The sequence below is a fragment of the Gossypium raimondii genome, chromosome 2 (assembly GCF_025698545.1).
Source record: "Gossypium raimondii isolate GPD5lz chromosome 2, ASM2569854v1, whole genome shotgun sequence".
Taxonomy (NCBI): Eukaryota; Viridiplantae; Streptophyta; class Magnoliopsida; order Malvales; family Malvaceae; genus Gossypium; species Gossypium raimondii.
The window spans coordinates 41586703-41599952 of NC_068566.1; the positions used below are offsets into that span (position 1 = coordinate 41586703).

General features: G+C 31.4%; 2 protein-coding genes across 4 annotated transcripts; one reads left to right on the forward strand and one right to left on the reverse strand.

Moving 5' to 3' along the window:
- Positions 1 to 976: 976 nt before the first annotated feature.
- Positions 977 to 5396, forward strand: LOC105788839 (U-box domain-containing protein 13). Of its 2 annotated transcripts, XM_012615898.2 has the most exons (4): positions 977 to 1494; positions 2413 to 2529; positions 2925 to 3383; positions 3817 to 5396. In XM_012615898.2, the coding sequence occupies exons 1-4, from the start codon at positions 1225 to 1227 to the stop codon at positions 4951 to 4953; spliced, it is 1983 nt and encodes a 660-aa protein (XP_012471352.1). In that variant the 5' UTR covers positions 977 to 1224; the 3' UTR covers positions 4954 to 5396. The 2 variants fall into 2 exon arrangements, with proteins under 2 accessions (XP_012471352.1, XP_012471354.1); XM_012615900.2 differs by lacking the exons at positions 977 to 1494; positions 2413 to 2529 and adding an exon at positions 2550 to 2841.
- A 5979-nt stretch (positions 5397 to 11375) lies between these two features.
- LOC105788841 (dof zinc finger protein DOF3.6) lies at positions 11376 to 12877 on the reverse strand. Of its 2 annotated transcripts, none has more exons than XM_052627538.1 (2): positions 12655 to 12877; positions 11376 to 12494 (listed from the first exon to the last, which is right to left on the reverse strand). In XM_052627538.1, the coding sequence occupies exons 1-2, from the start codon at positions 12703 to 12705 to the stop codon at positions 11715 to 11717; spliced, it is 831 nt and encodes a 276-aa protein (XP_052483498.1). In that variant the 5' UTR covers positions 12706 to 12877; the 3' UTR covers positions 11376 to 11714. The 2 variants fall into 2 exon arrangements, with proteins under 2 accessions (XP_052483498.1, XP_012471355.2); XM_012615901.2 differs by having other exon boundaries at positions 11376 to 12497; positions 12655 to 12875.
- Positions 12878 to 13250: the final 373 nt, after the last annotated feature.

The following is a 13250-nucleotide window of genomic DNA, read 5'->3' on the forward strand; positions in this document are numbered from 1 at the left end:
AAAACTTTAACGTATGAATGAAAAAAGAAGAGAAACTATTAGTAAAAACAAACACACATTATTTAGAACAATAAAATATGATCATACATGGATTCCTAAAGGCAAAATTGCATGGAAGGTTTTATATTAGGCATTTTGGTAGATTTAGTCTCACTATTATAAATTATTAGTCTTTATATTTTTCAAATGTGAATTTCAATATCAAAGCTAATTTTTCCCTTGAAATTGTGTCAAATAATTCGATATTTTTAAACAATGGTAATGTAACATATACCAAATTGATATTTTTTTAACAATTAGATAACTATTATAAGTTTGTTTTCTTAAATGTGCAAAATATTCATAAAATAATACCAGAAAAGACAAATATATATCATGTCATCACTTGCATCAAATTATTTAATAGAATTAACAAAAAGGTATTTTATTTCAAAACTGAAAACACAATAAAGAAATTAAAAATGATCAAATTACTGTAAAAAGATGAAATCCACAAAAAAATACATCATACAAGGACTTTTTATAGAATTGGACCGTATCCTAAATCTAGGACCACATTGAAAATTACTAACACAAAACATTACACTATCCGAAATGGGCCAGCCCTAAATTTTGGCGCAGGTAAAATATTAAAAATTTCTATGAAATATTCAATTTTTTTCTGAAAAAAAGGGACTGCTTAAACTACATTTTACTGACTGCTAGACAGTCTATGAAGCCGGCCGAGCCGAGCCGAGCCGAACCTGGCATGTAGAATCGTAAGTAAAATTCTACGTAAGGTTCCTGTTACTTTTTTCTTTTAGTATTTTAGTTTCTCTATTATTAAATTCAAGGTAGTAAATTCGATTATTAATTTTTTATTAAATTTATGTTCAGTACAATATAAATATTTTTATTTAAATAAAATAAATATTTTTTATTTCAAAATTTCACATTAATATATTAAACATAAAGTTGAAGGGTTAAATGGGTGAAGAGAAGAAGGACTTCATAAAAATATTGACCTTAGGATCATACACAATAGAGCAGAAACAGATCCGGTCCGGGGGAAGAAAAAGTCTTCAGCAGTCTTTCTGCAAATAAAACTTCCTTTCAATCTTTTCTCTCTAATGGAGATGAGTTTTTCATCATTTTAGCTTTGGAAAAACTTCAAGCTCAACCTTCCATCGAAATCAAAATCTTGTTTTTGAAAACGGCAGCTTTTGACGAGATCTGGTTTACGGAATGGAAGAAGAGAAAGGAGCCCTGGTGCAGGGCTTGATCGAAGCGGTGAACCAAATAGCTTCGATCGGCGACTACAGTTGCGCCGTGAAGAAGGAGTATTGCAACCTCGCTAGGAGACTGAAGCTGTTGACGCCAATGTTCGAGGAGATTAGAGAAATCAAAGAGCAAATCCCTGAAGAAACGGTTAAAGCTTTGGTATCGTTGAAAGAAGCTCTGGTTTCGGCTAAGGAGTTGCTTATATTCGGAAGTGAAGGCAGCAAGATTTACCTGGTGTGTGAGTATATATATTCGTTTTATTTTTTTTTCTTTTGGATCTGTTTGGCTGCTGAGAAAGTGGAGGAAACTTAGCTTGTTAAGTGCGTGGACGTATCAGAATATTTATCGCAGTGAATATTTGGAAGTAACTGATAAATATTATACTAAATTTAGTTTAATCTTGTGAAAGATGAATGGAGTATAAAATTTTCGTATGATATTTAGTGCTGCACTTCTTTAATTAAAAAAGCAAATAGATGTGGTTCCTTTTTTTTTCTTTAATTAATATTTAGAACTGAAAAAAGCACTCCAACCTATTCTTTTGCATCTTCAGATAACTATTATGAAAGAATTTCTTTTGTAATTCTCGTTCCTCGTCTCTTGTTAGGTTTTACAAGCTCAATTCTGCCTCCATTAATTTTCTTTTATATAAGTTGTACAAATTAGAGGAGGGGATGGAGGAGTTGAGGATAGAGAGGGATGTGGTGGTTACTAGTACCCTCTGTGAATGGTTCTGAAGTTTTTGGCCTTGATGATATTTTTCAGAGCACTTCTGCTCGGGTGATTACACTTCATCGGTTTTGCTGTGGATTTTCTTGAAATCAGCAGTATTGTGAATTATATGTTTCCTTTCTTACAACTTGAGGTTGGGGTTTCCCCGTGGGGTGGGGGGTTCAATTTTGCTTGGAATCCCCTATGTATGGCCTTCCTTATTTGAATTTGTTACATTGCATTCCTTGTGTTGGTTTGTCACAGACATTGATTTTGATGTTTTACTGTTGTGGTTGACAAACAACGTCCACCTTATGCCACTCACTTCGAGCTTGGCAGTAAAGAAGGGCGTTCCAAGTGGCTGCTAAGCCATGGATGCGCATGATTTATGGTATGGATGCTTTGCTGTTGACTGATGAACTTTTTTCCTTATACTTGCAGGTTCTAGAGAGGAAGCAGATTATGCATAAATTTCATGAAGTGACAGCTCGATTGGAGCAGGCTTTGAGTAGAATTTCCCATGAGAATCTTGACATCCTAGAAGAAGTTAAGGAACAGGTAAAGATCTATTGCTAGACATATATCTGGAAGAATTACAGATTACCTCTTCTCTTTCTATATTGTATTAGGCCCTTTGCTATGTGTTACCCAAAGATGATTATTTGAAACATAGTCATATTCGACGTGGAATATAGTTCTGTCAAGTAATCACTGTGATCATGATTAATTAACTTTTTCTTGAGTTTCATATGATTTGAGATACCAAAGATTGTAGGGATATATAAAAGCACACAGACTAAAGAGAGCAACCAAAATATACATTGATTCTTTTCTCAAAACAATCTAATGAAGAGTTTGAGAGCACCAAAGGTCCAAAGCTTCTTTATGTTCATTACATAATTATTTTTTGAAGGGGTGAAAAAGGTTTACATGTATAGTATTTCTATATTTAGGTTGAGCTTGTTCTAGCTCAGTTCAGGAGAGCTAAAGGGAGGGTTGATGTACCTGATGTTGAGCTGTATGAGGATCTATTGTCACTCTACAACAAGAACAATGATGCAGCAGCAGATCCAGAGGTACTAAGGAGATTGGCTGAGAAGTTACAGTTGGTGGGAATAGCTGAACTTATGCAAGAATCTCTAGCTCTACATGAGATGGTTTCTGCCAGTGGTGGAGATCCCGGGGCAATATTTGAGAAGATGTCAAACTTATTGAAGGAAATCAAGGATTTTGTACAGACGGAAAATCCTAACTTGGATGCTCCTGCAAGAGAAAAGAATCTTCCTCCTAGTAGCAGCAGTGCGCAAACAACCGCTGTTGGAAATCACAAGGCCCCAGTTATACCAGATGATTTCCGCTGTCCAATATCCCTTGAGCTGATGAAAGATCCCGTCATTGTTTCAACAGGGCAGGTATATTTGTTTCAGATTTCCTGTTCATGATAACTGGGATTTCTTTTGTTTTTAATCATCACTTCAGTCTTGAAAACCACCTGTCCCTCATATAATTATTAAATTTCTTTAATTTTTCAATTTTGCTTGATATATTTGTTTGGTCATTGACCTCACTTGTTGTATCTTATCACATTGTTTTGTCATTATGTTATTTGGTGAAATGTTTGTTCTGAAAATGCTCCTAGTCATAAAGTGATTCTCTATTTAAATTTGTTTGGAATAGGTAAACTTGAGGTTGGCACACAGGTTGGATGCTAAGTGAAAGATGTTTATAAGAAGTGTTTTTTGATACATTTTATGCACAATCGCACATGTATGCAGAGGCTGAAGTCTTGTTTACGATTATCTTCAGGCTATGTTTTTTAACAGGTTTCATTACTCTCTTCTGTAGACTTATGAACGATCTTGCATTGAGAAATGGCTGGAGCAAGGGCATCGAACATGTCCGAAGACACAACAGACTCTTAGTAACCCTGCTCTTACTCCCAATTATGTATTGCGTAGTTTAATAGCTCAATGGTGCGAGACAAATGGCATTGACCCACCCAAAAGGCCGAGTAGTTCTCAGCCCAGTAAAACCAAATTTGCCTGCTCACCTGCTGAACTTGCCAAGATTCAAATTCTCCTCTGTAAGCTCTCATCCAGCAATCCTGAAGACCAAAGAACGGCTGCAGGTGAAATCCGTCTCCTTGCTAAACGCAATGCAGATAACCGTGTAGCCATTGCTGAAGCGGGGGCTATACCTCTCCTTGTAAAAATCCTTTCAACACCTGACTCACGCACCCAAGAACATGCTGTAACAGCACTTCTTAACCTTTCTATTTGTGAAGATAACAAAGGAAGTATCATATCCTCCGGTGCAGTTCCTGGTATTGTCCAGGTGCTTAAGAAGGGGAGCATGGAAGCTAGGGAAAATGCAGCAGCTACCCTCTTCAGCCTTTCGGTAGTGGATGAAAATAAGGTGGCAATTGGCGCCTCGGGAGCAATCCCTCCACTAGTGACACTGCTAAGTGAAGGCACACAAAGGGGCAAAAAGGATGCAGCAACAGCACTCTTCAACTTGTGCATTTACCAAGGGAACAAAGGAAAAACTGTGAGAGCTGGAGTTATACCTACGTTAATGCGTTTGCTGACAGAACCTGGAGGCGGAATGGTGGATGAGGCATTGGCCATACTTGCAATTCTTGCTAGCCATCCTGAAGCAAAGTTTGCCATTGGAGCAGCAAAGGCTATGCCAGTTTTGGTAGATTTTATTGGAAATGGATTGCCGAGGAACAAAGAGAATGCGGCTGCTGTTTTGGTGCACCTTTGTGCCGGAGACCAACAGCATCTAGCAGATGCCGAGGAACTAGGCGTGATGGGTCATTTGGTGGACTTGGCACAAAATGGTACGGATAGGGGCAAGCGGAAAGCTGCTCAACTGCTCCAGCGCTTAAGCAGATTTGTTGAGCAGCAAAAGCGGTCACAGTCCCAAGCTGAGGCCCAAGCAGAGCAGTCCCTATCTCAGTCTCGTGCTCAGCAGCCATGACTGCCTCCTGTGCCAAATGCTGTTGATGGCCGAGTATCATTTTGCCTTAATTTTATGTTTGTTTTGGTCACCTTGTTCCATTCTACGTATTTAAAGGAGGCGGCTTTGCTTCATGGTGGAAGATCACCTGTCTGAACCCTAAGTTATTCATTTGTTTGTGTGGAAGAATACATCATTCACAGAACTACCGAAGTTTGTAAAGAAAAAAAGAGCGCAGAAGGAAAGAAAAGGTCCGAGTTTGTGCTTAACATGTATGTAAATTTGTACCATTGTAACATTGCACGACTGTAATCATCCTCAGATTTTTTAGAGTGATGTTTCTTGTATTGCAATCAAACTTTTTTTTTTCTTTTACAAAGTTACTAGTGATATGTAAAGGCTTAAAAGGGGATATGTTATCGGCCCAACAAGTATCAGTGAACTCCATAAATTTGAATCCGAAATTGATATTAACTGATTTTTTTTTTTGATCAAAAATTGAAGAATTGAACATGAGATTTTACCACTTTCACTTGTGGTTGAATCGACTCGTTGAGGATAATTTAAAATGGTAATGATTACATATATACTTGAAATTTTCAAGAATTTAAGTTTGCGAAATTGGTTAATGAACTGATAAGTAATCACCATACACCCAATTTGTCAAGTGGCAATATGGTGACAGAGACCATAAAAATCCGAAAAAATCAAAGTGGGATTTGGGAGGTGGGTTTGGGCGGTTTTGGTGGGTCTGAGTGAAACAAATTTAGAACCAGTTCAGCTCATTTTTGAGTGGTGGGTCATGGGTGGCACTGGCCTTGACCACCCCTTCCTAAACTACATTAACAAATGGACCACCTTTCTTAGGCGGTTTCATGATTGATAGTTATAAATTTATAATTTATAATTCTCAACTTGATATGATCGTATCGTATTTATTTCCATTTGAGTTGCTTTGACGGTTTACGAAATATAAATTAAAAATTATTGTTATTTAAATTAATTTAAATTTAAATTTTATTAATTTTAATTTTTATAATATAAAATAAATATTTAATATTTAAAATAATAAAAATAATTTAAAATTTTTATATTATGTTTTAAGAAATACTATTAGTTAATTTTTATTTTTAGAAATATTTATGAATAAAAATTAAAACTTTATCAAATGATATCTAAAACAATAAAATAAAACTCTTTTATCAAAATATATCCAAGAGTCCAAAACATAAAATTAATATTAAAACGGCAAACCTTACTGTACCAAAGTGAACTGACTCCTAAATTCATATCCATGCCTATATATAAACCCACATTATATATATACTAAAAACTCTATTATGTGCGTACCACATATTTAAAATAGAGATTTATATTTAAAAATAGCGTACAATAAATAATGTAAAATATAGTTTGAAACTAATTAATAGTAACTCATGAAATATGAACGATGTTAAAATAAAAAAAGATTAAATTGTAAGTAAAACGAAATTTAAACGTATAAATACATCATATTAAGAATACTAAATAAATAAAATTATTTATTATGAATTCTAAATTGGTGTCGAATTAATTTGTGGAATCATCTCAATCAACAACATTATTAATACTAGAAGTTCTATCACATGCATATACGTATGGAAACCACGTATTTAGAACACAGAGGTGTATTTTGAAACTAATTAATAATTATATATACGATATTAAAATAGAAAAATGTAGATTAAATTGTGAGCAAAACAAAATTTAACACGCATAAATACATCACATTAAGAATACTAAATGGATACAATTGTTTATTATGGTGTTATCATCAATCTCTAGGTTGTTCTCGATTTAACTTATGATACAAACTCAATCAACAACATTATTAATCTATAAACTTATAGAGGTAATAAATTGTAAATATTAAAATAAAATGTATACAAAACATTAAAATAAATCGAGTGATAAATTGAAGGTTTTACTAATTTAATTGACATAGACTTATGTTTCACTGTATGAATATTTTTATTAAAATAATCTTAAATAATATATTTTATTTTGGTGGGATTTTATTTATAGGATCAAACCATGCTCAATTAGGAAAAACAGAATTCGACATGTCAGTGGTAAAATAAGAGTAGTTCCACTTAAGAACTTAAAACGCTGTCGTTTAGTTTAAACATTTTCTGTATACTTCCGTACAATTCTAGTTCGGTATATCTCTATCTTTCACATGTATTATAGTTAAGTTTTTATTTAATTGATTTTACGAATTAATTATATATTAAAAATAATTAAAACATGCAAAATAATTTATATTAATATAAATATGTTTTTGTCTTTTTATATAAGATCATTAATAATTCACCATCATGAGATTTTACGGTTCATTCTTATAATTTATATATTATAAAATATAATAATATTTATATATATTTAAATTATTATTATTATTATTGATTAAGTCTTAACTCAATTGATATGATTATTATTGTCAATGTAAGAGAACGTGAGTTTAAATACGTTGAAGCATATTATTATTCTATTTATGAGTTAAGGAGGGGTTAAGAGTAATTCTAAATATTATGAAAAAGAAAAAAACAGATATAATTAGAATCTATAATAAGATTATTAAATTTTTTTTTAATAAATTTAGATCCAGCATAATAGTAAAAATTATTTTCTCCAAATTTGACTTAGGTGGGCCAAGCGGGCCAGAACCTAAGCTGAATATGCAAAAAGGTTTTGCTAATTAGGAGACATTAAAAAAAAACCAATACTAAATTATGTCACATGTAATAAAAAAAAATAATATGGTATAACTTTTTTAACTTTACAAGTAAACTAAAACGTTGACAAATGCCTTTAATTGATATTTAAAAAATTAAAATTATATAAATAAGACACATGACAGTCTTTTAATTTCATGAAATTAAAATGTTACGTTATATGTGTAACAAATAATTGTGAAAATGGTAGCAGAATAGTGAAAAACAAAAAGAAATTAACAACAAAATAATAAAAAACAACAAAAAGACTGTAGTTGTTTTGGTTGCATATTTGGGTCGGGCTGGACTTAGGGCCAAAAAGACCTTACTCAAGGCCTAGCTCGTCTTCTAAATGGACTTTATTTTTTGCCCAAGCCCATTTTTCGGATAGACCTTTGAGTCAGGTGACCGGGCCATGGACAGGTCTAATAATAACTAATCATGAATAATTATATTAATATATATATATTAATTTACAATAAATAAAAATATTATTAAAATACTAACTTCTTTTTGAATATTTAAAATACTAAAGAGCATAAAAAAGGCAGTCCAACACACAATCCATTTCATAAAACTTTATTTTTTTAAAAGTTATAAGTAATTCAATAATTAAGAACATATTTCCATAAAATGAAAAACGATACTAAAACCTTAAAATTCTATTTTTCAAAATTATTTTTCTACGTCTTTCCATGAATAAACTTTGCTCTAATTCACCCATTCTCATTTTCCCACCCAAATAGGCTGAACTTTACTTTCTACCCCACATTTTCGTCATCACATACACAATTTTACTTATTCACTGCATGCATTTTCACTTTATTTTAGGTTAAAGTAAGCTAAAAATATTCTCTATTTCGATATTAAGCAAATTAGTCTCATTAATCATTATGCTAAAGTTTTCTGTCAATTGTATAAAATTTTGTTTGGTATAATAACGTATTTAGCCCTTGATGTTTATATATTCTGTATAAATATTGACAAAATGTATAAATGTAGCGGGTTAAATTTGTTAAATCAGGACCAAATTGATGAATAAAATTATAGGCTAAATTTATTAAATCAATATCAAATTAATAGGATGTGTAAACTTCAAGGGCTAAATTTATTGTTATATCGATAAACATATGTACAATTGACGGAGAATATTACGATATGATTACTTATCCTTAATTGCTCACTTTTAAATTTAACTTTTATTTTAGAAAAAACTATTTTATTTAATATTAAAATTGAGAGGAATGAAAGTGATATTTTACCAAAGTAAATGAAATTTTATTTTCATGTTTAAGACAAGAAAAAGCAATACAGTAGTTTAATTTTAATGTTATGGGTTTGTTAATTTTATCTTCTACTGTGTAATTATTATCATGGGTTAATTTCAGTAAATGTGATCTCAAACTTTGAAATATTTTAATTAAAATTTTAAAATATTAGTTTTGTATTATTAGTTTTTTTGTTAATTTAGATGCTAAATACTAATTTATATATAATATAGAGTATATTTAAAGCACATAGACCAATATTAATGTATCTACTGCTTGAACAATTTGAAGTTAATAAAATTTTAAGAGAATTATTATTTTAACATGTTAAATTAAAGTTGCCTATGTACATATATTTATAATTTAAGCAACGTCACATTTGAGTTAGTATTTAATGCCTAAATTAATGGTCAAGTCAATGGAAAGTCTTTATTAATCGATTTTATATTATAAAGATTCAATTACAACATTTAAAAGTTTAAAGACTAATTTAAAATCCAAATAAGAATTAAGGGTGTTTGATGCAATTAATCGTATTAATGCCATATATCATAGTAAAACAAAACTCAATTCATTTTATTATTATTTTTGTCATTTTGAATGTTATAACAATTTCAATAGAATCAATTATTACAAGTACCGAATTAAATAAGTAACTCGATTCAAACTAATTATCTAATTAGAATAAATTTGAAATTTCTAAAAATTATGCATAAAACTTTCATAATAAAAAAATAGGGTTAATTACATCATACATCTTCGTATTTGTAATTAGTACCTAAACTTCATAATATTTTAATTAAATTCTAAAAGTATCAGTGCTATATCAGTCACGTCCTTTCATCAGTCTAGCTTATTGTATCAATCAATTCATCCCGTCAGCAAGTTATCAACTTGGGCATTAAATGTTAATTGGCGATTCGAGTTTGACTTATAGCATGTATAGTTAGATCTAACGTGGATCATAATTAAAATATATAAATTAAATTTTAAACACATTTGTACCTATTACATGTACAATTGGATCTAGTGTGTTAAAAAAAAATTGCCATCCTAAATTTTATGCCATTGTTTGTTTATTTTAACACATAATATCGAAATTGTCCACGTAGTAGGTATATGTTGGTCCATGTGCTTTAAATATGCTCCATATCATATTTTAATTGACATGTAACACTCAAGTTGATGTTACGCTGATAAAAAGACCTGATTGATATAATACTGATACTTTAAAGACACAATTAGAATTATATAAAGTTTGAGAGAATATAAAATGGGTTAATATACCATTTTGTACCTAATTTGACTTCAATATTCAATTTGATACCTAGACCAAATGACCCATTGAATGTTTGACACATGCACTTTAGTAAAAAAAAACATAGGTGCTTAGTTGGAAGAAAGAAAAAATGTTAGGTATCAAATTGAAAATTAAAGCCAAACTCAGGTACTTAGCTAGAACAAACAAAAGCTCAAATATCAAACTGAAAAAACTCAAGTACCAAAATAAATATCGAAGCTAAACTCAAGTATCAAAGTAAATATTAAAGCCAAACTTAAGTATTAAATTAGAAAAAAAACTTAAATACTAAATTGAAAATCAAAAGCATTTTCAAAATGAAAAACAATTAATAGAATTTTATAGCAAAATCAGTAATTTTAATGTAAATTGTTATTTAAAACTAAATGAAATTGTGTAGTATGAGTCATATAAATTATGAACCAAATAATAATATTTATATAAAACTCAAATTTGTTAAAAATATTGAAGAGATTGATATTTTTTTTTTACAAATTTAACAACTCAAAATTGACTAATATAATAATTAGAAAAAGTAAACAGACAAATATGGTAACTATGCATTAAATTAAATAGGCTTAATATCTCTGTTGACCCCTGTATTATAGTAAAATTATCACTTTAATACTTGTATTATTATTTTTATCAATCCTGTAATCCTGTTAACCAACTCAAAATTTCGTTAAAAAACATACTAAACGTGACAAGAAAAATGAAAAGAAATCACTTTAAGATATAACAAAAGGAAGTATTTTGGAACTCAAAAATTTCATATATATTTCCAAACCTTTTCTTGCACGAGTTTAGTCTAATTGAAATATAACATAGTACATGCACGAAATATAATTTATTTTTGTTAAAAATACATATTAGTTTTAATAATGGAAAATTATGAGCAGTGGTGTTAGTTTGGAAGACAATAATTATTTTAACTATGGCTCCACTTTTGCTGATGGGAAGCCAAAATGCATAAAGTTTTCTCCAGCTACAATTCCAAGAAATTCCTTCAAAAACAGCAACATACAAAGGAACCAAGTTTAAGCATGATTTTATGCAACTTCAACAACAACTACGTTCTTCATATAGTGGTGCAACCTTGTACTAACATTGAATGCAAGAAAATTAGCTTATCATGTCAGATAACAGATCCCAAAACTTCACATAGCCAAAACATACATAGATCATGACCAAATCTGTCAACAGGCTTATGAAACAAAATAAAACACCAAAGAAAAAACCCCATAATACATAGTATGAAACATATCCATTCTAGCAATCTTTGTTTGTTTTTTTCCATAGATGATGAGACAAGTTCCTCACTCTAAATTCTAAGCTTCAACATCAATACAACAACCGTTATGTAGTTAAGGTGATCAATGCAACTTTATGTCAAATATCTGTCATTAAAGCTTCAACATCAGCTTTAAGTTGAATGATATCAAGAAAGACTGGACCTATAGCTTACAAGAGATGGTTAGCTGATATATCTGTCCAGCTATTTCCTCCCCAGTACTGATTATTCTCTGAAATACCCAACTGTGGCCTTGATGGATTTAGCCCTTTGTTGTTGTTGTTGTTGTTTTCAGTTTTCATTGGAGGAGCTAGCTGAGAAGCCCTAGAGCTTGAAATCATAGAGCCAAGGAGTTGGCTTTCTCCCACCATGGAAGATGATGACGCTTCAATACCCTCACTTTCAAATGGATATAAACCATTGCTTGGTTCAAACAAAGGGAACCCAATATCAGCTTGCCCGCTACCCCCATAGTTTAACCCAATATTACCCAAACCATACTGAGAAAAGCTTTGCAGAGAAGCCATGAAGGGTAAATGAGGTGTTTGCTGTGGCAAATTATGAGCAGTGATTACTTCAGCTTGTTTCTGGGTGGAAGCTGGTGATTTTGAGCTGGTGCTGCTTTTGTTTTTCTTGTTTCTCCGGCAACCTCCACCGACGGGAACGTTCCTAAGAGCACCTCCTCTGGTCCAATACCGCCGGCACGCCTTGCAAAAGTGGCGTGGCTGTGAGAGGCTGTAGTTGTTGAAGTAGCAGAACTTGGTGTTGGTGGAGTCACACCTTGGACACTTGAGGGCTGCTTCTGGTTGTGGAACCTTGGCTAGCCTGGCTCGATCCGCCATCGAGCTGGGTCTAATGGCTATGGTTCCACCACCAGCTCCAACATGAGGAGGTGGTGGTGGAAGCTGAGGGTTTTCACTGCCGCCAGTTCCTTGTTGATGATCATTATGCTGCTGCAAAAAATATAGATAATAATCTCATATACTGTAAAGAAGAAATATATTTGGTATATTCAGGAAAAAGATCACAAAAGGAATATGAATATTTTTCTTTTTTTTCATATTGCTTTCATTTTGGGTGTACATAAGAGATGAAAAATAAAACCCTTACCTGCTGCCAATTGGGAGGATCTAAGTAGACTGGAAGAGATGAGAAAACCATGGTTAAATATATATTTTATATTTCTATTTCTTTTTTTTTTGTGCTTCTTTTATAAAAGGTTGATGGGTTCTTTAAGAAAAACAAGGTGGAGAATCAGTCTAAGGGAAAACCAGAGACCAAGAAAGCAAAGAGAAAAAGAGAATTAAAGGGAAGAGGTAGAAGGAGAAGGCTTTTGTTTTTATTTTAGCTTTTTCTTTTCTTTCTCTTTTTTTTTTCTTTTAAATTATTGTTTCATTTAAATTATTTGTCTCATCTCCACTTTTTGTTTTCTTTTATATAAAATATTTTTAGGGTTTTGAGTGGACTAAGTTTTTCTTCACCTATAAGCTTTTGTTCCTTCATAGTGTAGAATGCTCAAGGAGAGTGTTCTTCATGCATGAGAAATATAAAGATAAAAATAAAAGATAAAATGGAGAGGTTTAATATATATGGGTAATTATCCCATAAACTAGTGATGGAGTTATTTAATTCTATTAGCAGAGTTAAAAGAAATCATATTCAATTCATATTTTAAAAGTAAATAAAATAAAATAACAATTTTTAAT

Coding starts and splice junctions, on each gene's coding strand:
- LOC105788839 (XM_012615898.2), top strand. CDS start 1,225: ATGGAAGAAGAGAAAGGAGCCCTGGTGCAGGGCTTGATCGAAGCGGTG. Junction 1,495..2,412: donor AAGGCAGCAAGATTTACCTG/GTGTGTGAGTAT, acceptor TTATACTTGCAG/GTTCTAGAGAGGAAGCAGAT. Junction 2,530..2,924: donor TAGAAGAAGTTAAGGAACAG/GTAAAGATCTAT, acceptor TTCTATATTTAG/GTTGAGCTTGTTCTAGCTCA.
- LOC105788841 (XM_012615901.2), bottom strand. CDS start 12,705: ATGGTTTTCTCATCTCTTCCAGTCTACTTAGATCCTCCCAATTGGCAG. Junction 12,498..12,654: donor ATCCTCCCAATTGGCAGCAG/GTAAGGGTTTTA, acceptor TATTTTTTGCAG/CAGCATAATGATCATCAACA.